We start from the raw sequence: 24,477 nt of genomic DNA on the forward strand, positions 1-24,477 counted from the left end.
CAACTACCGGCTAGCACGTTTACACAGTTACGGTATTCAAATGTAAAAAGTCTCAGTAGCAAACATGCGTGGAAAACAAAATGACAACGAATGAGCTTTGTTCACGTGGAAGGCCAACACGATGTTTTTCACTTCTACAAGCATTTTCAATTTCTTCAAGCATGTGGAAGGGAAATGCTGGAGCGCAGCTTCTGACTAATCTTGTTTTTTTTTTTGTTTTTTTTTATGCTTTAAAAAGCCAAAGGGTGCGGGGGATGATTGGAAAATGTGCTCTTTGTTATCTGGTATGTTATTTTTTGTGTGTGTGCTTTTATGTTTTTTTTTTTCAAGTCAATTTTGTGCTTCCAATCAAGTTTGCTCAGCTTGTGGTCCAAATGCAGCAAGATTTTCAGAAAGATCACCTGCTGTCTGTCATACAGTGCATGTGATTTTCTGAGCCAATGCTTGATAAACAGCAGATGGCGCTGTCCTGTTTTTTTTACCACGCCACACCCCTTTTTTTATCGTTAATGATTTTTAAAAAAAATGCCCATTAAATCTCTTTTCCTGGCTGTGACCTTCACAATGTAGTTCATCAATTCAGCTGGTATAGATTTTTTGAATGGATACATATAATTATTTCTATGCCCAGAAGCAGCTTGTTGACGGCTCAAAAAACAATGTTATATGAATTCGATCACAAAAAGTCAGAATACAGAATTTAGCATTTCCGATTGCTTTTAAGTCACAAAATGATTGACTGCATGGAATAAGGCAAAGTGACTTGTCCAGCCCCTTAAACCAGAGTACTCCATTGTGCTGTACTTTATGGCCCAGCTTTTTATAGCAGGTGTGTGTTCGGATGTGGATTGCTGAAGCTTATTTGCCTTAAAAAGAAGTCCATGGCAATTATAAAGGGCTTCAGGTGGTATTGTGGGTTATGTCCATTCCCAGTCGGTCCCGATACCACGTGAATAGTGGGGGGTCCTCCTGTAATTAATTTTTTTTTATTGCATGCAAATGTGGTCTACTTAACGCTACGAATAGAAATGCAATATTTGCCTTTCAGGTGAAAGATAAGCTAAAATCTGAGATAAAATGCATGGCACCCTTTACAGGTAGATACCTTACTTGAAACTTTAAACTGCTGAACGCAATGTCCAATTGTTAAATGTTTAGAACATTTTGCACAAGTTTGTTTGACCACAAAGAAGTCAAATGCAAAATTCACAACCGGTCTTTGATCATTGAATGGGCTAATACACTTCCTAGTTGAATCGGAATTGGTATCTTAAACAATCGTCTTCATCGTGCTCTTTTACATTTAGACATCAGAGAGACTAAGATGACAACGTGCATTGACAAGTTTATAAAAAGTCAAATTCAGTTCACCTGTAAAGGATCTAGTGCATTTTAGGGTCAACCTGAAAATTCATCCAAAAGCCGAGTCCCCCTGACCTTTTTTTTGTGAATCATGTTAAGTCCAGATTGTGGCTACCACATCCAATTGGCACCAGTGCAGTGTGAAAGGGGGGAGCACGTGCTCATCCAACACTTTGTCCCGCTCAGACTGTGGTGACGGACAGCAGCGGGTTATAAACTTTGGTCCCATCCGCAGAGCGGCTCCCGTGGGTCAGCAGTTCCTGAATGGTGATCCAGTTGTCCAGAATCCTGCGGCTGCGTTTCTTCATGCTCCTGCGGTGGCACAGCTCCAGGATGGAGGCGGGTTCCTGCTGGTGCGCCCCCGCCTGCTGTCCGGCTCCAGCGCCGTCCCCGGACACCCCGCAGCCCTGCTCCCGCTCCCTCAGGAAGTCGTGTCTGCTCTGCATCATCATCTCTCGCCGCCGCCGCTGCTCTCGAGCCTTCTGCAGCTGCTGCTTGCGCTCCTCTTTGCTCCAGTAGCGGCCCATCTTCATCTCACTCACCGCGTCGTCATCCGTGGTCATGCCGCTGCGTTCCTCTCGGATCTTCATGGCGCGCGCCTTCAGGAGGCGGTCCCTCACGGGCCTCTTGGCCACGTAGCGTGAACCGTCGCTCCGGATCTTCACCTTCCATTCCATACGCGGGGACAAGGGCCCGGCGGCTCCGCTTCGGGCCCCGTCTTTGCAAGTGCTGCCCAGGCTCATGGGGCTGACGTCCCCTCCTTGGGGGTCCTCGGAGGCCGACGGAGACCCCAGCTGCATGCAGCTCAGGTAATGCGGAGGCAACTTTGTGTCGGCGTGACGACGAGACATGTAAGGACTGTTCTCCGCGCTGCGGCCCCCGGGTCTCGCGCTCGGGTTGGCTTTGCAGTTGCGCCTCAGCCCTCCGTCAGATCCCCTTCGGACCCCTGGGTTGGATCCTCTTCTGGCTTGGTTGAGGTTGGCTTGGACCTCGGACCCGCCTTCGTTGCGGGGCGCCCTCTCCCGCTGCCTTGAGGGCAGGCTCTTGTGTTGCGCTTCTCCGCCTTCCGGGCTGGCTGCGCAAGGGTGCTTCTCGTTACCCAGCGGGGTGCTCATGCAGCTTTCCCCTCCGGTGTTGTAGGCGCTGGTGCTGTCCTTATCGGAGCGCTCCCTCTCGGGAAGCTCGTTGATGTCGGACAGAGCCTGGTGACGGGATTCGTCGCCGAGCGAGCAGCGGCTGGCCGCCTTCTCCTCTGGAGGCCAAGCTTTGAGGCAGCGCTCCCTCAGCTGCTGCATCTTCTGCGCCCGCAAAATGTTTCGGCACTTGAACTCCAGGTGCCGCAGCTCCTCCTCCACGAGCGCCATCTCGTGCCGAGTCAAGCTCTCGTTCTTGTTCTCGTCCAGCGAGACGCCTCCTTCCTCGCCGCTCCTCTCGTAGTAGCACTTGATCTCCAGCAGCTCCTTGTAGCGCTCGCACTCTTCCTCGGTCAGCCCGGGCATCATCGTCCTCACCGGGTCGCCGGCGTAGGCCCTGTCGCCGCCCTCCAGCGGTTCCGGGGCGCCGCCGCTGACGCAGTCCAAGCCCAAGAGGGAGTCGGTGCTAAACTGGAGGTCGTGGGAGTACAGCAGTGGCGGCGTGTCGCTTCGGGGGGACGAAAACTTGCGCATGCTTCCGGGCGTGTTTGTGGCGTTGGTATTGGAGGCGCTGGTGTGGTCGTCTCCCAGGAGGTCGTGTTCCGACGACTCCTCGTAGCGCGTGCTTTCGTCTGTGCGGCCCACTCCGCTGTCCAGCTCCTGGCTGTTGCTCAGCACCGTCTGCAGCAAATCGGGCGAGTCCCGGTTAAGGAAGTGATCGTGGCAATTGGAAGTGGCGCCCACGCAGGGGATGGTTTTGCTTCTGTGAGTGGCCAGCAAGTGGACGGCGTTGTCCAGTGGCTCCAGGTCCGCTTTGTCTGGGACCACTTGGTTGTCATTCTGAGTTCAGATGATAGAAAAGAAAGACCATTTTTATTACAGGCATTCAAATGTATGGCGCCATCTCGGCTTAGGAGGCCCCAACTTCAATTTCATGGCAAGTTAAACGTTGGAATGCAGTGGTCCCTTGAGATAAGAGTTAATTTCCTATAGTTGCAATACTCACATCTGAAATCTTCCTTCCTCATTGAAATATTTAGCCATGCAAGACAATTGAGAATTTTTTTTGCCAACTTGGGAGCAATTTAGGTTCCAATAGAGGCTTTTCCACCGCCAGAAATTTTGGAGAACTTTTCAATTTACCTTGGTAAAATTCAGTTTGCCGTTTTTCCACCAGCAACAATTTCTGGGGTAATTCAATTCCCCAGGGGACATCAGAGTACTATCTCAGCAGCAGGGTCTTGCTGAGCCAAGCTGGAACTTTGAGGGGACGGGCTGCACATATGGAGGACCCCAAAAAATAAATGACTAAATAAATAAATGACTAAAAGTGAAAATAAAAACATACAAAAAATATTTTTCAAAAAATGTAATCCCCAAAAATGTATATAAATGGAAATAAAAATAACAAAAAAATACATATGCATAAATAAATAAAAGTAAAAATTAATACAAAAATAAAAAACAAGATTAAAAAAAATAAAAATAAATGTTGAAATACAAAAATAAATATATAAATAGAATTAAATATCAAATCGATAAATAACAGCACTTTTTTAGTTTTGTATTTTTACTTTTATTTATATATATATACATATTATATATATATATATATATATATATATTTTAAATATATATATATTTTATATATATATATATATATATTTTAAATATATATATATATATTTTAAATATATATATATATATTTTATATATATATATATATATTTTATATATATATATATATTTTATATATATATATATATTTTATATTTATATTTTATATATATATATATATATATATATTTTATATATATATATATATTTTATATATATATATATATTTTATATATATATATATATATATTTTATATATATATATATATATTTTATATATATATATATATATTTTATATATATATATATATTTTATATATATATATATATTTTATATATATATATTTTATATATATATATTTTATATATATATATATATATTTTATATATATATATATATATTTTATATATATATATATATATTTTATATATATATATATATATTTTATATATATATATATATATTTTATATATATATATATATATTTTATATATATATATTTTATATATATATATTTTATATATATATTTTATATATATATATATATATATATTTTATATATATATATATATTTTATATATATATATATATATATTTTATATATATATATATATTTTATATATATATATATATATTTTATATATATATATATATTTTATATATATATATATATATTTTATATATATATATATATATTTTATATATATATATATATATTTTTTATATATATATATATATTTTTTATATATATATATTTTTTATATATATATATTTTTTATATATATATATTTTTTATATATATATATTTTTTATATATATATATTTTTTATATATATATATTTTTTATATATATATATATATTTTTTATATATATATATATATTTTTTATATATATATATATATTTTTTTATATATATATTTTTTTTTTATATATATATTTTATATATATATATATATATTTTATATATATATATATATATATATATATATTTTATATATATATATATTTTATATATATATATATATTTTATATTTATTAAAATTTTTATTAAATTTTTGAATTGTATTTTTTATATCTGTTTTTTTTTCTACTTTTAGTCATTTGTTTATTTAGTCATTTATTTATTTTGAATTTTGGCAGTTTTGGTCCTCCATATGCACTGACTAAGGCTGACTGGTTCATCCAACTCGTACGTCCTCAAACTCATTTGAATTAATTACCGAGAACTCTAAGACGCTGTGGAAACACAATACAAGCTCCCTGCGGGACTTTTACAACCAAGAACTTCCTTTACCCAGAACTCAAAGATCCTGGGCTTGTTGGTGGAAAAGCAGCTATTGTCTTGCCCATCAACGAACCCCCGTGCTACCAAATGAGCCACCGCTGCCAAAAATGAACAGAATTGTCATGAATACATTCCATCCAAACCCCCCCCAAAAACAAGTTTTTGTCATGGCTCTCTTATTATATTTGATAAAACCAAACACTCATTCAACGTGAGCAGCAGACGGCAACAGGCAGGAAGACTTCCCTCATTGTCCGAACCCTCAACACCATGGAAAAACTTCTACAAACACCAGAGAGCCAGCTGGTAAGAAGCTATGATCAAAATTATTGTTCTTGCTGTTTTTTATATATATATAGATATCTCTTAATAATCTAAAAATACTCATCAAAAATAACATTTAAAGGAAAATGTAAACATTCTGCAGGGGGAAGCGACAGCTTTCAGATGCACTTGAAATTCCTCCTAAACTTATTTTACTTAATTTTAATTAACTTTTTACAGGAGATGCTTATCGACCTGGCCCGCAAATAAGTCAAAATGTGCATGTTACTGACGTACATTGTAAATGCGTCAATTTTTTTTTCTTATTTTTTTTTTTTAGAAAAAAAGTGAAAAAAAAAAGTGATGAACCAAATTGGATTTGGCTTTTACAAAATATAAATCTTGAATCATCTGAGAATTAAGAATGTAAAGGTCCACTGTATAAACATTTTGTGGCATTTTTGTTTGTTGGGTTTTCTGTAAGATTTTTCTACCAACAAATGTGTGCATTAAAAAAAGTTTTGCAAATGCAGGCGAGACCTTAGTAATTGTGTCATCAGTGAGGTTCTGTGCTGCCTCCACGTTCTTCCCCTCAGCAGCTGCCGGAATGCAAATCCTGCAAATGCTCTTAAGCGAGTGAATCTTCCCTCTGGAGGTTGCAGACCTTCCGCCTAATTGCTTGCACGTGAACGGCATTCGGACGGCCAAAGCTATCGATCTGTTGGTCTTTGTTCTCGTATGCGGACGGCGGCTCGGGCCCGCTCTCGACTTTCATCTTTCTAATGCCTCCCCCAGAATTCAAATGAGGTCTCGGCTTGGCTTTTCTCAGGTATTCAAAGGTAGAAGTCCCTCCAAAGAGGCGGGTTTGCGTGTGCGTGGTGAAAATTGTGGCCCGCATACCGAGGCCGTCATCTTAACACGGGGCGTGGGAGTCTGGCTTTTTAACAAGCAGGCGGCGGGATGAAGAAAAAAAAAAATCAATTTTGTCTGTCAATACATTTGGTCAAAAAAACAAAAGTATAATGTTAAAGGGGGCTTGTGTTGTTCCACTGCCCTGGGAAATCATTCCAGAGTGACCTTGAGGGAGACGAAATGAAAAGAACAATTTGTCTTTGCTCGCCTCTCTGGGCTCATCGCTTGTTTGGAAGGTGAGCTCAAGCAGTGTTTCAAATCTTTCATATTTGCCGGAGCGACTCACTCCTGACCTTCGCTCTTTAAATTCACACCTTGTCATTCCTTTAGTCCGTTGGTTGTAGGGCTTTTTTTACTCAGTACTTTGGCACAGTTTCGTCCGACTGTTTAATCATTGTCCTTTTTAGTGTTTATTATTTTTGAAGTGTTTCTTGCGGCCAGTCTGCTGTCCTCACCTCTATCTCGGGTCGTGCGAGGAGCAAGGAGACATTAGTGCTGTCTTCTCGGGTCAAAATGGCGACCGCCTCCTCTCTGTCCTGGATGTCCACGCCGTTGATCTGAAACGGAACAAACAGAAAACATTCACTGGATTATTGTATCTTTCCTGACTTTGATTTTTCTGTGGTCTACTAGTCTTAGTCTTAGTATTAGTAGTCTTAGTATTAGTAGTAACTACGAGTATTCACTGAGTACTCACCGATACCAAGTAGGGATATCTGTAGTACTTCTGAAATATAAAATTTTGTTTACCACAATGACAAAAAAAAGGGAATGTTTCTTTCTGACGCAGATGTGTCAAACTGCCACAGTATAGCGCCAACTACTGCTGAGGAGGACTTACTCAATGTCTTTTTTTTTTGCCTAACTGTAGCGTGTCTCAGCAGCCTCCATGAGTACCTGATATCTTAAATAAGGCCGGTATCGGCTTGATACGAAAGCCTAGAATCAGTACTCGCTCATCGCAAATGTTTTGGGTCGTTTCAAATACACGCGCAATCTCTGTTGCTTCCTTTTTGATGAAATGTTCACTCTTGCCAAAGTGCTGCTTGTTGAGAGGTGAGTTGAATCAAATTTACTGCCACCATCCAGCCGCTCACTCGTATCTTAAGGCATCCCCCCGTATCTTTAGTAAAAGTGTCCGTTTGCATGAATAACTTAAAAAGAATATTTGCATGACAGTAATTGTATGATTAAAGCCATGTATGTTGTGAGAGTGCGCCCGTATGACGTGTTGTTGCTGTTCATTACTCTTGACGCATGCAAGCAACTGTCTGCGTTTGTGCACCTGCAATATCCGGTCCCCCTTGCGGATGCGGCCGTCCATTGCAGCAATACTATTTGGGTTCACCTGGAGGGAGTGAGAACGCTTTTTTGTGAAGATAATTCGCAGCAAACGCAAGAAAAATGAAAAACGGGAAGTCAACGTCATCACCTCGCCGATGTAGATCCCGAGATCCTCCTCGTCGTCGGTTCTGTAACACACGGTCAGCCCCAGTTTATCCTGGTGACGGGATTTGTACAGCTCCACCTCCTGGCAGTGCGACACAAGAACAAGCAAATACTGAAAAAACAAAACAATGCTGCAGTTGTTCTACTAGTAGCTCGTCCACTGAATAAGCGAAGTGCGCACTACGTTTGCGCATGCGTGGAAACCAAACTAGCCGTCATTTGAATGGCGGAGATTAGAGTGATGAGTCTTTGCGTAAGTGTACACCTTTTAAAGCTTGCAAGTCAACCGCCCAAAGTCAGTAAACCACATGCTATGCATGTTTAAAAGACGTTAAATAAAAAAACAGCAACTTTCCAGCGGTTTCAAATCAGCGCTCATTTCATAGGATCCAATTCATTTTCATTGACCGTATGGTATCTTAGCCTACCCACAATGCACCGTGCCGTCAAGATGCGCGCTTCACTTATAGTCTTAACTCATGAGAAGAAAACTAGTATGGATATAAAAAAATTGAATATACGCTCAAATGGCTTTATGACGGTTGGTAAAAAAATAAATAAATTAAAACTTCCACGTACTGACAAAAAGTGTCTTCAGTATCTCTCGCTAGGCCAAAGCACAATTCGATATGACTGGATAAAGGCCTATGGGACAAAATGAGAGTGACTTGACAAACTAAGAGTCACTAAATACAATCCAAGACCATAGCAACTGACAACATTATTATCACAAGGGACATAGTAGCTACTATGCATAGCAACTACAAAAAAAGAGTGACTAGACAAACTAAGAGCTCATCATAAAGGACATAGCAAATACAAATATCGTCACAAGGGACCTCAATTGCAATGATGCCGTGATCCAAACAAAACAGTCTTTTCGTTTCGTTTACTGGATTTTGACTGATTTTGCAAGGCCCACAAAATATTGTGTTCTATTGCTATAAAAAACATGGGGAAAGAAAGATTGCTCTTCTTTCATCAGGATGAAAAAGTATATTTCTATATGTTTTCGTTTCGCAGCAATTAGCATTAGAATATAGTTAACATGGCTCTGGTTGATCTCTTATACTCTGCTGCCACCTGCTGGCCGTTTTTTGTAATAACTACCATTGCTTCAACTGTCCTCTTCAGGTCAGAGGCTGCATCAGTCTTCTGTATGCTCTAGCATGAACTCATTCACTGCCATTGACGGCTATAGATGTAAAACATTTATTTCTATAAGTTTAAAAAAAAAATCCACTTTTGTTAAAAGTATGAAAACCTAGAAAAAAAATGTTTATTGTACATTTAGAACAGATATAAAAAAATGTTTTAAAGAAAATATTATTTAAAAAAATATATATAAAAGAAAAGATTACAAATTAAAAACTTTTATTTAATGGAAAAGAATATTGAAAATGAAAAAAATAATACTTTTTTTATAAAAATGTATTTGTTAAATAAAAATAATTTATTTAAAAAAAATTTAATAGAAAAGATTATTAAAAATTAGGGGCGTCAGGCGATTAAAATTTGTAATCGTAAATAATTGCATGATTTCACTAGTACTCACGATTAATCACAAATTTTACATTTGTTCTAAATTTACAATTAAAGTCTAGGTTTTCATACTTTTGTCAACAAAAGTGGAAACAAATTTAAACTAATCAAAATAGTTCAAATGAATTTATATCATCTATAACCGTCAATGGCAGTGAATGAGTTAAAAAAAAAAAATACATTAACGTATAAATATGTTTTTGGGACCATGGCAACATTGAACATTTGTATCCGTTTTTGGGAGCAAATGAGTAAAAAAAAAAGTGATTATGCAAATCCCCAGTTGCTGAAACGTAATTATGCGGGGTTGATTGCAGTTCTTAATGTTATTCAAAATGCTACATTTGAATTCAGTTTTCTTAGTATGGCCTGAAACCATCTCACCTCATATTCCAACTCATCCTGCCTGTCGACGTCATGCTGAGAGACGTCGAAGTAGTCGGAGGGGTCAAAGTAGACGGGTTCTAGGAAACTGAAAGGGTGGTTAGTGAAAGGTCAGTCCAAATGCGAAGACACGCCCACTGTGTTGTGACTGACAGCTCGTTGAGCAGATAAGGCTCCAGGAGGGCCGGCAGAGGTGGCGACGGCGAAGGGTTGGCCGGAGCTTGCCTGCTCTGGCCCACGTTCAACATATGTTGGAAGCTGATGTCCGTTTGGGTGCAGCTGTCCACGCAGTCGGCCATCCCCATGGTCAACGGTGCCACGCCAGCGGGGGGGCCCGTGAAGCCTGCGCGTCTGCGGCTCCTGCGCCCCCGTAGGATGTTGGGCAGCACGGGGTCCCTCATGTCCAGCGTGGGATCACCAGATAGGCGCGACAACTCCTTTCTGTTCACCTGCAAGGAAGAGACTCGTATGGATCCGTTCGGACACAGATGTCAAACTCGTTTTCATCGCTGGCTAAATCGTTGTTGTGCGTGTCGTCGGGGGGGCCGGCACAGGTGGCAAAAGTACTTGCACTGTACTAAAGTAGATGTATAGATACAGGTGTTAAAAAAAAAAAAGGTATCTAGGAAACTAGGAAGTAAAAATGTTCAAAATGTACTCAAGTTGTTACAACAGAAAGTCAGTGTCATGATTTGAAATGTTTTGTCACATGGGGTGCGGAATTAGGACCCAAAAAGCAGACAAGGCACGGACGTTGGAAAAACAGCTCTATGTAGACAAAAATACAAAGTAACAACAGAGAGCAGGGCTGGATTCAGATGGCCGCGAAGAAAACACTTGATGGTGAAAACCTGACTAAGAACCTCGAGCGTGCTGGATGCATAAAAACCTTGACGTACTGACAAAAGCGTCACTCAGTAATTCCAGCTAAAATCATGCTCAATTCTATATGACAGAATAAAGGCCTATATGTCAAAATAAGCATGACAAATACAGGACCATAGCCCTTTTTGGGGGGAGGGGCATGTGTTATGTAAATTAAAGTATCATGGGCACGTGTAGTTATTTAGAATGAATTGTGATTCATCAACATATGCGCACGTCGTACGAACAAAATGATCTATTACTCATATGTAGTGAATCCGACCGTGATTTTTGTGTGTAGTGAGTGAGTACAAAACATTCCTGGTTAGTAAATGAGGTACGGACTTGTATGTATATGAATGAGCTGTTAATAGGGACGTCGCAGCTGAAGCGAGATGGCAGCCATTTTACGTTGCCACTTTTACTGACAACAAATAATCTTAGGGATAAGGAATATCTTGGTTCTTTGAATCTCTTGCATCATCATTCATGTCCTCATCGGCAAGTAATGCGGTTATTTTGACAAAATGTGCAAAAGTGGGAATTTGCACTTGTGGACAACAATCTTAAGCATCTTTTTTGGGGGGATGGTCTGAAAGCATCACAGCACCCTCACGTCCTCCTTCCTCGCCTTGTGTTCACATTCATCTCCTTCCGTTTGGCTTCTCTCGCTGTGCTGCCTCAGCACTCGTCTGCGCTGTCCTTCCCCGGAGATGTGGACCCATGCGGCAAACTTTCTATTTTGCGTTTGTCCTTCCCTCGCGCCGATGTCCCGTCATAAATCTCGCAGCCTCTCTTAATGACCTTCCTGACTTGGCATCACGTAAGGCGGTCGCAGGTGCCGGCGTGTTCTTTATGCAATCGTAAGGAAGCATCAGAAAAAGGCTGCAGGAAAACAAATCCGTGTTCTCTGAGTAACAGACAGGTATGAAAACGAGCGAGAGGAAGAAGATGGGGCGGGGGTGCACGAGAATGCTTCTCATTCATTATCAATGAGGCTGCTGGGCTTGCTTTGAAGACTACTTCATGCTGGGTAATGGCACTTGTCTGCTCAGAACTGATGAAGAATCCATTACATTCATCTTCAGGTTGGTAGGCCTTCACATATTCACTCACCGGGCTACACTAATAGGCACAAGTGTGTTAACATATTAAAAAATGGGTTCGATAACACGTTGTGTGTGCACTTTTGTCTGACACAGATTCGTTTGGAAATACATTTTGAATATCGCTGCAGAAATGTTAGCTGCAAAGACTGACAACTCAGTAGTCGTGAATTCTGGTGGTTTAATGTCAAACAGTTTTTCCCACATCTTAGCTTTAGTAGATGTGCATGAGCTAGCTGTAGTCCGCTGCTTTAGAGTGCCTCGTCGTTGGTAAGTGCATGCATGCAATAGAGAGAAAGCGGAAAAAGTGAGGCAACTTTATTACTTTTCCTGCCAAGTACGTTAATTAACGTTAACGGAAATCACAACTAGTACCGCCAATAACGTTAATTGACGTCAACTACTTTTTTTTTTTCTCAATGGGCAGCGCAACGTCTTGTGTAGCTCTGGTTTTATGAATGAATTGGGGAGGGGGGGAACACCCGCTAACTTTGGCCAGCAGATGTCAGCGTTGCATCTCTTTTCATTAATCTCTTGGATTAAATGACATGAAAACATGGCGGATTTTAGGAAATAGAACGTTTTCAAGGATGTCGTGAATGATCAAAGCGTTTGTCGCATTAAATCTAATTCACAGAGCGTCACTACACCAACAATATTAGTGTCAAAGTCACTGTTGTGCAGAAAAATTGATCTTTTCACAAAAAACTAGTTTTCTCATTATTATTGTAGCTAGGTGTCACTCAAATTACCTATTTTCAAATGGTGATTACTAAAGAACGGAATCAGGTAGAATCATACTTTTTTTTTCTAATGAGAGAATGCAATCACACTTTCATATGGTATCCACCATGTTTACGTAGTCATAGTACACAATATTCTCTTTGCCTTGAAAGATGAGTGAAAATGCTCGAAATTGACTGGTAGCCTAGGGGTTGTCTTTTTGCAGAACCTTTGGCAGTAAAAGAGTTAATGAAAAAAAAAATTCTAAGCATAAGATGCGAGACAGAGTAGCATCCATTCTCCTGTGTCATAGCAGTGGTTTTTGATTGACAGTTGTGGGGAGTGGTTTCAGAGTCATTCAAATTTAACAGATTTGTGAAAAATCACCAGTAAATATGCTTTTATGTTAATCATAGTTTATCAAAAGTGAGCAATATTATGAGGCTCTTGTGCGAGATCTTGATAAATTGTGCAAGAGTACCTAATATTGCGACCATTTGCGGAAAAGCATTTGGGAAATGTGCACTTCTGTATTTTGGATGTTGAACTTCTTAACATACAGATACAACTCTGAGGAATTGTTATAGAAATGAAAACAAAAAAAAGCATCGCAGACACACCACAGGAGGTGGGCGGTGGCTTTATGCGCCGCGGAGGCGAGGGCGGAGGCTGCGATTGTTGATGGAGATGAAAGAGACCCAAACGCAGGAGAAAGAAGGTTGGGGGAGGCAAGCTGAGGAAAATTGGGGGGTGGGGGGGGGATTGGGTAAAATTAGCTTTTGAGGAGTTGTTTTGGTGGATGTAAACAGCCAGTGAGTCCAACTTGTGATTCAAACACAAAAACCACCTCTGGGGAAAAATAACTCAGTGGTTGATGCATAATTAGTTTTTGTATGAAAGGTCTTTAAAGAGCAAAATAAACACACTGCCGTAAAAAAAGGGGGGGGGGAGGACTATGCTGCATATTAATGAGTCCATAAATACACACATTGTCTTCACCTTATCTGGTTTTTGCTCTTATCCAGCTTGAGTCCCTGTAGACCAAAGGACAAAAAAAAACAAAAAAACATTGTGGCCCGCTTTGATTCCACCGCAACAGCAAATTCTCCCCTCTGCGTTCGGAGGGCGTGAACAGTCGCCACGTTCAGCTAGAATCAATTTAAGTGGAAACAGTTGACCCAGTGGCACGCAATAAGCCGTCGTCTGACATCACTGGGCCTTGCGGCTGTGCTGACGAGGCCCGCCGAGGATAACAAGATTGGATTCTCAAGTATATTTGTCACTTACAGTACATCTTCTCTCATGTCATCATTTGTCACACCAAATGACATTTAATTAAATTTATACCACCATCCTGCAAATGTAATTTATTTATTTTAGGATTGTACTTGAATGAACTGTTTTGATCCCCAAATGGAAACATTACTAATATAAGTACTAATATCAATCATGAGTACAAACATGACACTAATTTGTAATATTATTCATTTAAAGTCCCTGTAACGTGAAAATAAGTATTTAAAAATTGACACACCACAGAGAGTACCGTTCCTAACAACACGGACAAAATGAATGATTTAAATAGAAAAAACGAGTGTAGAAACTTAGGCTTTAAAAACAGGAAGTTTCTCTCTGCTGATTGCGCTGAAACCACACCCCTCACAACTGTCGATCAAAAACTATGACCTGAAAACTTGATTCTACATTGTCGAGTGTCTTTCTTACTTGTCTTTCTAAATACTGTACATGTTTAAAAACATATCCGCTCAAAGCCTCCCACCGGCTCGTTATAGAGCCTTTCCACACCACGACGAGGCACTCTAATTGGACATGCCGGCCTTAAGTCCCTGGTCACAAGCTGACTGTCAAGACAGACTTTATAAAAATAAATTTCACGCTTACTCATACTTTGTGCGATTTGCACGCACTCATGACTAAAAACGAGGCAGTCTAAAGTGGCCAGACCAGGAGACGATATCATATATCTCATACTATATCTCCGCTGTTGAGTGTTTCATAGTTCTGTCTAAGCACATTTACAGAAATTATCTGCAAACACATAAAATGTACTGAGACACAAATCTTTGAATTCATCTTAACGGGCCATTAAAACTGAAACGCGTTCTTAAAAAGAGACTAAGATAATTGTTTCCTTTTTTGTGTGTGAATGGGAGGTCCTTTAAACCAGTTAATTAAAAAGACTAGACTGAAATGGTGACCGGGAAGTGCAAGGCTGCACACGCACTCACACATTCTGAGCTATTTTTTTTAATGACAGCGGTTGCCATGGAAGCAGCTTCCCTTGAAACCAATTTGGTTCCAGGGGAAGCTGCCAGGTTTAGCGCTGGCCTCACTTTTTTGCCCGCTTGCTATACGCACACAATTCAACAGCTGACGCGTTGGCGAGGCTGGATGTATGACGCTTGAGTTTGATTCATTTGGCAAGAGGTGGTCCGATTTGACCAGCTGCTTCTGCAGCTTGTTGTATTTTCACATTGACGTGATCTCATTTAAATGAAGTAATTACATATACACACACAGAGCCGCATAACTCATTCACTGATTTAATGCAGGCGGTCTAATTATCTTCCCGTTTTAGATGATGGTTGTTTGGGCAACATGATGTTTGGCTTCATGGTCATTCTACTGTGTAACGATGCCAAGATGAGAAACATGCAGTATGTATTATTCAGTATTTCATTGCGTATTCATTCACCGAAAGGCAATCGCCGTAGACAAAATACCATAATGTCATGCTTGTCAACTAGTCCAATAATTCTCAACGTGGGAGGTATTCATTTAGGAATCATTTTTATTATTTTTTATTATTTAATTTATCATTTTTATTTTACAAATGTTACCAATAATACTGTATTAAGTCATTGGCTGCTGCGGATGTTTATATTCGTCAACTGGAATTCAAGCATATACTGCCACCGACGTATATATTCGTCAAGTACGGTTATGTGGAATAGGCTCCCACCCAGCTCATCTATGAAATTCAGGTTTGAAATCCACTGTAATGGTTTATAGATGCCTGTAGGTGGCAGTATTGCATTGCATTGTATTTGAAGTCGGTACAGCATTTGAGTAGAAAAGATTAGGTGGTGAATCTTAGCTTGTCACGTCAATTATGAAAGCGAGAAATGGCAGCATGTTGAAAGTCAGACAAGTTTAGACATATCTCGCTCGAGGAGAGTATGTAATGAATATTTATGGTAAAAAAAAGTGTGTGTGTGTCGTAGTAGTTAGTAGACAGCATGTGCCGTGATGGTAACAAGGTGTTAGAGTTCATGGTGGGAATGACGAATGCCATGTAAAAAAAAAAAAAGAAAGAAAAAAAGAAGCCTTGACGTTCAACTTGATCCATGCAGTGAGTCAGAATTGTTTGAGGGGCATTTCTTAGTTGTATTTCTTAAAGCAAATAATTATTTGGCCAACAAAAAGTCTTTCTCAGTCCTGTTTCTTTTCACCAAAAAATGTGTTTTCACTGCTATTTGGTCAGAATTTTTTTTTCTACTGCAGATTACCAAAGAACAGATAAAGCTTGAAAATCTTTTTTCTGCTAAAAGAAAAGCATCTACGCTTTCTTTTTGAATGTGGTTCTTGAAAGATAGTCCAAATTCTGTAAAAGAGTTGTGTGGACCGGTGACTATGAAACATAGTAGATCTTGTCCGGTTTTCGGAGCGCAACCCAGTCTGTGCACGCAGCCTTGATTTTGGAAAGCTTGTCTATCCGTCTCGGCTCCATCCGCTCAATTGCTTCTGACGCATGAGGGCAAGGAGCAGAAAGAGCAGACTTCCCTGAGAGTCTCCTTCTCCCTGCCCGTCTCATTAGCATGCTTTTATGGGCTCGGTCTCGGTCTTTCTTGCTTCTGGCAGCACATGCAGCCCCATTAAGCATGCAGCACAATCCCAAAAGGTGCATCAGGCACCACGGATAACAACGGCGCCGCGCAGGCTTCGAGGATTGTTCATGCCTTGTGATCACGGGGCTTATGTTGGGGTCAGCACATGTATTACCCAGTCGCCATCAGAACCTTCCTGGGGCACTGTGCTGCCAGATGATCTTTTAGAAGCTCTGAGGTCCCAGTTGGCAGCGGGTGGCTGAGGCTGTAACCCTGGCAACACCTTTTCTTTCTTTCTTTTTTTTTAACAAGCCAGCCATCATGTTTCCTCTCCTGCTCCTTCTATACCTTTTTGATTGGCACTATTTAATCTTTATTATTATTAAAATTATCATAACTGTAGCTGTGGGCATTAATGATTTAAAAACAATGAAGAGCCTTAGTGAGGTTCAACATTTCCAGGTCCCCTTGTTAATTTTTTTTAATCTTAATCCACTTTCATATTAATCCTTCATCTTCGTTTACTTATACGTCTACTTCATTTAGAGTCGCGTAGCTTACTTTTTGTCTTCCTCCAGATGGCTAAAAGTTTTTATGCATGTTGAGACACACAATTTCAGAGCATAATTCAAATGTGTCTGATATTTGAACAATTACAAATAAGACATTAAGAAAATCATACCAAAACTGTTATTTTTTTATACTTAAGTTATGCACGAAGTAGGAGGTACGAGAGAAAACAAAACATTTTAGCGGGCATTTAAAATATTATTTAGGGATCACTTTTACTACAGCTGCATTGAAATTTTGTCTCGGGAAACTATCATTTGCCCAAATATTTCGCTGTGGAAACAGAAAATGTCTTCCAATACTGGAATGAGGACTAAACAGTATGACTAGAAGTAATCAACAAAGTCAGGAAATTTGCAAAAATGCAGTAAAATTGGAGTGTAAAATGAAGAGTATATGGACCGAACCTGAATGCTTTGGTGGGGACAGTTGGAATGGCCAACAGTGAGTACAGTTGTCACTTGGAGGAAGAAATGAGACATTGGGAGAGGATGCAAGAACGAGGCCTCACCTGGAACATGACCCTGTATTGTTCTTCGGGCTTTTGGACCACACACATGTTGCAGCCCATTGTGGCGTTTGACACACTGCACGGTTCTTACGGCAGAACCTGTCGAGGTCTTTGTCTGTGGCAGAGGGAGGACCCCACCCACCCTCCTCCCTTGCAGGATGGTGGTATGGAACACTCCTCTTCGTCCTCGTCGTCAGCGCCACGCGCAATCTGACATCCTTGTCAGGAAGAGCGTTTTCTGAGCTCCTGTTTGTTCCACACACTTAAGAGGAGAAGATTTGTTCTCTGGCAAAAAAAAACGTCACTCATTGAAATCCACTGTGGCTGTAATGTAATGTTTTTTTAAAAAAAAGTTTGTGCTTATTTCAGACGTTTTGACGAAACAGATCCGACAGTGCGATCGCTGTGCTCTTCTTTGTTTGGTCCTTTTGTAGTTTGTTTTGTGCAGTCTTCCCGGCTGTGCTGTCTCCAACTTGAGGAGCAAAACTTGACTTGCTGTCAAGCAAGGTGCATCAGTTTTGTTTCGCAGACCTTTTCTGGCAAACACATCTCAAAGCTTCTCGAGTTGTTGTTGGAGTGTAGCTAGCTGGTGAATTAACATGTGCTTAATTGTTGCCCCTCCAAACTTTGTTTGGTCCTCCAATTCAGGAGGAAATCTTCCTAACTTCAACCAAGTGAGGTAATGCTGAGACGGACCACTACATCGGATTTTTCCTGGTCACAATTTTCGCTGATACACAGCTAAGTAAACACAAAATGGTTCTCCAAAAATAAATTAACACGCCCAACCTCTTACTGAACACAGAAGATTGCAGTAGACTGCAGGAGAAAATCATCATATTGATCTGATCCTTTGTCAGATGTGATGAAAACTGCTTCAGACCACACGAGTGCTCGAGGCTGGATGACACTTTACAATGACATCAGTGACCTCTCAAGATGAGTGATGAGACAACAGACTATCCTACCAGGACAGAGGAGTCAATATCTTCTCACCCACTGATTGGATTTTGTGCTGCTGAATTATTGGAGAGGTCCAGTCAAGTGTCATCAACGTTTCAACACTCCTCCCTAAGATGATCTAAGGAGAACCTTGGATAAAAAGGCTGATCTTTCCCTGCTGTCGTCTTGCCCTTCGAGTGCAATCACGTTGCTTTCCCCTTTTATCTTTAATCCCCCTGCGCCAAGTGTCGATGCAGCCGCAGCTTGAGCCGCGTGTGAGGCGTCCGCGGCTCCGCAGGCTGCCGGCGACAAGCTATTAAAGCAGCTAATCCTCCATCAAGCCTCTGCAACACCTGTATCCGCTCCAGAGGTGCTGTAATCCTTCCACCCTGACAGATGAACACACACGGAAACAGGCATGCAAGGCGAGCAGGAATACTCAAACCTTCGAGAGGAGATTGACAACTTGAGTCAAGTGAAGAAGCAAACAAGCAACAGTGTCACAGCTGCCTTCTCTCTGCAACTTCACCAACAATTACAAATAATGACAACTGGAGTCCAATTCAGACTTTAAGGGCAAGAGCTTGGAAGCACTTCAGCGTCCAGGGGCAAAATTCAAAAGCTTTTTAGTCCACCTTTCCTCTGTTGCTGAGTCCATGTGACAAATCCACAGGAAGGTGTGCGAGCAAAGAAATCAGCCGCATGGCCAGCATCCCTTAAGCCGGAGATGAATCTGCATCAGCAGCCTCACAAGCGGAGAGAAATCATCCTGGGCTGATTGGAGGGTGCTTCCCGGCTTCTCCCCTCGGGTGCGATGGTAAATGCGGCCCCCCACTGCAGCGGGGGGGAACACAATAGGCGCTTGTTCCTCACTGATGAGAGCCTACTCATCAGTACGCAGCACCGAGCTGCGACTGAAGCTGCGTTTTACACTACACGTTTCCCCCTCTTCACCACCCCACCCTTTTCCTCTGTTTCCAGGGCTGGGCTCTCTTTGCTAACCCCCCCCCCCCCCCCTCCATAATTTTGCCCACACCTCATTTGCTGTCCGCTCCCTCCTCTTTGCTCCCTCCTGCCTTTTCTATGCTCTGCTGGTCTGCAGGCATTTGAGCAGGAGCCAATGGAATATCGGGGTTCAGGCAAATAGAAATTAATCCGTTTTAATTACGGCAGGCAGGCAAGCAATTCACCTTGACTGCTTGTGAGACGACATGGAAACGGGGCGAGGGCTCTCGTTCATGCCCAGAGCAGGTTTTGAGAGCAGCACTGGATGTGCATTTCGATGAGGGCGTGCACTGCCTCAAAGAAGGCGCGAGAGGAAACGCTGTGGAGGAAGAGGGGGGGAAAGTGAATAACAGGTGTGACACAATGAATAGAGAACAGGGAAGAAAGCCAAGTGATAAAATGCAAATGACGGTGTGGGAGAGCAGGCAAAGATGGGATGGAAAAACAATGTTTTTTTTGCCTGCAGTAATCACAATCAGTTGTTTAGGCTTGGCCAAGAGGAAGGTTCAAAAAGGTGGAGAAATACAATTCCAAGTCTCTGCCGAATCTGAGATTACCACTTGATATGTGTGAGCGAAATAATTTCCTATGGAGGTCAGAGCGCCACTTGTTTGCTCTTTTTTGGATGTTAGGAATTCACATGCACTTCTACTGCACCTTGCATGTATAGCCTACTACTGTTTGTCTGCACCTTGTGTGGAAAGAATTGAACGATATAGAGGTTGATCAAGAAGTAGTAGGTTGCTATTTTCTTGTGTTGCTATCATTTAATTAACATCACACACCAACATCAAGACACCACCCCAAAATCATGTTCAATTGCTAATTTATATGCAGAAAATTTATAATTTAGTAAAATGATTAAAATGGTTCAAAATTGAGACAAAAATCCTTTACAGTTCTATTTGAAAAAAAAGCAAACAACTGCAGTTACATCATTTCCCCCAACTCTCAAAAGTCTTCAAGTTATGTTAATGTGTATAATAATGAGCTAATAGGTGGGAATTAATCTGTGCACACTAACCCTCACGGCTGACCAGTTCCTTCTGCACCAAAGCAGTATAGCCATGCACACGCACTCCTTGCCCAAAAGACCTCCAGACTTTCAATCTTGAGGCACCATAATGCTGCGCAGCTCCTGCAGTGAGGGAAGAGGCGGAGTTTCACAACGCTACCAAGACAGTTCAAGCATTCGAGAGATTTGCTCTCAAGCTGTTTTGAACACTTGAAATTGGTTAATAATGCAGGGGAAGAAACAGATGACATGAGGACAGACCAATCAGTATTGATATATGGAAACAATATCAATACTGATTGGTCTGTCCCCATGTCCATATATGGGCATGCAATGTTTCCGGCTGACAGCGACGATACACTATAGAGATTGGCTGGCGACCAGATCAGAATGTGCCCTGCTGCCCGCCCAAAGTCAGGTGGGATAGGCCGCAGTACTCCCACAACCCGGGTGAGGAGACACGGTCCAGTAAATAGATGGATGTATATATATATATATATATATATATATATATATATATATATATATATATATAGAGCATAAATTAAATATACAGTGGAGTATATACAGTACGTTATCGACATACAGTATGTGTACTGAAAAATTAGATTTACATGACGTCTGACCTGTTCTCTTTGAACTTCTGCTGAATCAGACATTCATCAACAGTCGAGGCAAAAACATCAGACACACACACACACACACACACACACACACACACACACACACACACACACGTACAACACTACTGAATGCAGTGATAATAAATATAAAGATGAAATCAATATTCTGTATAAAATACACTAAACGTAAATTAGCTAAATCAGTGGCTGTTCTTTTAAACAGTAAAGGATTTCCTAAAATAGAAAAGTCTTCATATATTGTACTCTTCTCTTGTGTTACCTCACGTCATATTATGCTGAAGTTAATATAAAACAAATATAGACCCAATTATAAAATTACAGAAAAAAAAGCGATTAGGTGCCGCATCCGACCTCATCTAGCAATTCATATTCGTCGTTTGTCGTCAGGGGAAAGGAGCGCGTTTAGTGGCCGGCAACATGCGGCAATTAATATTTATTGACGGTGGTGGAGAAATCCCCAGTGGCCAGTTTTCATTCATGTCAATGGGGTAATAAGATTTGTAGTGCAACTTTTCTGATAGCCCTTCTAAACAAATGCTTGCTTTTTGTGTCCTCACAAACACACATACAAGTTCGAGTTTCAAGTTTTCTTCGATTTCATTGTTCTATTTTCTTTTTTTAACCTGTCCTGTTTGTCAGCTTGCACAATGCTACACAGTCAATTCTGTAGAGTCAATTTGACTCTAGTGAGAGTGGGACCAAATAGACTCAGTTTTAGAGTAGGCTAATATTTGCACTTGGAAGAGACTAGAGAGTAAAATAAAGAAATTGAAATAAATAAATTAAATAAAAGTCACTCAAGGGGGCCAAAAACATAATTTTTGGTATTTTGGAGTTAGGAGGATTCCAGCTGACATAAGTGATATTAACACACAAACAGGAGCTGCGCGATTCAGGGAGTTGATTGGTTGTCTCCCAAGCTGAAGCTTGTTAGTTTGTTCCTTAACCCTTGAGTGACTTTTTTTCTACAATTCTTTATTTTACTCTCTTTCAAGTGTAAGTATTACTCTAAAACTGAGTCTATTTAATCACACTCTAAATAGAGTCAAATTGACTCTACAGAATTTACTGTGTAGGAAATATGTTGTGCTAGCACCTCATGATCGTGTTTAGTACAAAAATATCAGGGAGTCTTTTGCAAACATGGCGCTCCAGATCGATCGTCAAACTGAAACAAACAGACGGGCGCTCGTTATTATCTGCTTCCAGATGAAATAACAGCACAACAGTACTGCAACACTTCTCAGATGCACTTCACGTTCAACTCAGCTTCTGATGTGAAAGGAAAGGAAAAGCTCGGAGATGTTACAGGATCCATTTGTAGTGTGCAAGTGTTCTGCATACACAAGTAACGGAAGATAAAGTAGTCCCAGCAGAGCGATTCTTCAAGGGTTGGTAGGGGGAGAAGTGAAGGATCAGGACTGGGCAAGATGAAAGTGGGGATGTTAAAACAAAACCAAAAAAAACATGAAAACAGACCCTTTCTTCCTAGTGAGGCTTCCATTGCTTTCGAGAGGCAAATGGTGGGAAGACTGACAGAATCTAAACATCCTTCTCATTATTTATTAACCGCTTAGAGGAATAGGCTGCAAGTACTTAACAGACTGCAGCAAGAACCATGTGATGTTTTTTGATATTTTGATTACACTTTCAGTGTATGTGCGTGTAACATGAGCGTCATATCAACAGTGAGTCTTGTGAATGAGTTACTGAGAAGGGGCCATCACCGTGGCTTCATTCGCATTCCGGCAGAGTGGCTGTGCGGCTGAAAGCCATTTCACGGTGGAAGCGATGAGATGCCTCAAAGCAGAATGGAGTCCGTGGATAAACGAGAGAAAGAAAAAGTGAAGTGGAGTGAGAGAAGATATGGCGTGACAATAGGTTGAGCGGAAGATGAACAAAGTTGAGGAAAAATGACTTATGTATCAGGATTATTATCATTATTTATTATTATTGTTATTTTTTACGTACACAACTGGACAATTTCTAACAAATATTGTTGACAAATGTGGCTAAATGTGTGTTAGTGAGCACGTCTCCTTTGCCGAGACAAACCATCCACCTCCTGATGCACTCAATGGAACCTGATTAAGTGAGTAAACAGCAATTGTTCAGCACCACAACACTATCCAGTGGTTGTCTCGATCAGATTTTTGCACCCGAGTCAGAGTTGAGTCGCTTGATTTTGAATATTATTAGCCGATAATGTACCAAGTTTGATCCGATAACTGCAATGCATTAAGGACATATATATATATACATACTATATATGTATATATTTTTTGCAAATTTTTTTTCGTTGACCACATTTAATTTCTTCAATTAATCGATGGTAAACAATACATTTAGTTAGTGTATTTAAAAGTGTCTATCTTAATGAGTAGCAGTTGGTTTGCTTGTCACAAAATAATTCACTCTCACCTTTGTTGTCATTGGATGGAATACAATGAAATTTGGGGTTCCTTAGTGTCTACTGTGTGTGTGTGCGTATGCGTGTGCGTGCGTTTGTGTGTGTGTATTTTAAAAATCTAATAATATGAAAATGCCTTGAGATATGAGTAATAAATAATCAGTGCTGTCAGTTAAAGCGTTAACTGATTAATTAATCACAAAAATGATCGCATTAATCATGATTAATCAATTAACGCAGATTAATCACACTATTCATTTTGACCATAGATTATCCTTTAGCGTGACAGCGGATGGCTACGTTTAAGGTAGCACAGGTTGTGTTTGAGCAATAAACATACATTAAAGTAATGCATTTCATAAATCTTTGCGTATCACATTTAGAATATTTGTTCATGTCAAATAACAGCATGATGAAAGTATTTTTATTTATTTTTTGCTTTTGGAGACAGCTGAAGTTTGGATAGGAAGCAGGAGCGAGAAATTGATTGCTTGATTAAGACAGTTCTTACAACAATTCATTCTTATGGTTTTGATTTATTTGATCTTTCAGCCTGTTTGTTAGAATTCAATTTTAAGCAAAGTCATTTAAACACCTCACATTTGCGCACTTGCCATTCATTGAACACTCACGATGCTGCTCAGCCATCCTGTTCCCTCATGTGGTCTGTGTAACTCTGAAGACTTCAATTTGTTTTATCTTTTGACTTGCCCTGACTGCCGGCCATGTTAGAATTTTTTTTTCACATCTTTATTCATAGTGCTAAATCGATTTATTTCGCTCTCTGAACACGACGATAGCGCTGCCCACTACAAGGCACTGTGGCTACACAGACTCCTGCATGAAGCCACTCATAAAATACAAAATAAAAATTAAAAATTAAAAATCG

At 40.4% G+C, this 24,477-nt stretch overlaps 1 protein-coding gene across 4 annotated transcripts in view; it reads right to left on the reverse strand.

Annotated features, from left to right (window-relative positions):
- Positions 1-470: 470 nt before the first annotated feature.
- LOC147179741 (PDZ domain-containing protein 4-like) overlaps positions 471-24,477 on the reverse strand; it is a 29,335-nt gene continuing 5,328 nt past the window's right edge. For 2 of the 4 annotated variants that reach the window (XM_086067775.1, XM_086067774.1), the window contains 8 exons: positions 20,544-20,657; positions 10,104-10,399; positions 9,951-10,038; positions 8,008-8,106; positions 7,861-7,923; positions 7,273-7,302; positions 7,031-7,132; positions 471-3,335 (listed from right to left, as the gene is read on the reverse strand). In XM_086067775.1, coding sequence (XP_085923901.1) covers positions 1,545-3,335; positions 7,031-7,132; positions 7,273-7,302; positions 7,861-7,923; positions 8,008-8,106; positions 9,951-10,038; positions 10,104-10,399; positions 20,544-20,588 — 2,514 coding nt within the window. In that variant the 5' untranslated portion in view covers positions 20,589-20,657 and the 3' untranslated portion in view covers positions 471-1,544. Of the gene's footprint in view, positions 3,336-7,030; positions 7,133-7,272; positions 7,303-7,860; positions 7,924-8,007; positions 8,107-9,950; positions 10,039-10,103; positions 10,400-17,572; positions 19,436-20,543; positions 20,658-24,477 lie in introns of those variants that run through there. The other 2 variants (XM_086067773.1, XM_086067776.1) reach the window with 2 other exon arrangements.

This window comes from Leptonotus elevatus, chromosome 2 (assembly GCF_054856555.1).
Source record: "Leptonotus elevatus isolate MCC_2025b chromosome 2, RoL_Lele_1.0, whole genome shotgun sequence".
Classification (NCBI taxonomy): domain Eukaryota; kingdom Metazoa; phylum Chordata; class Actinopteri; order Syngnathiformes; family Syngnathidae; genus Leptonotus; species Leptonotus elevatus.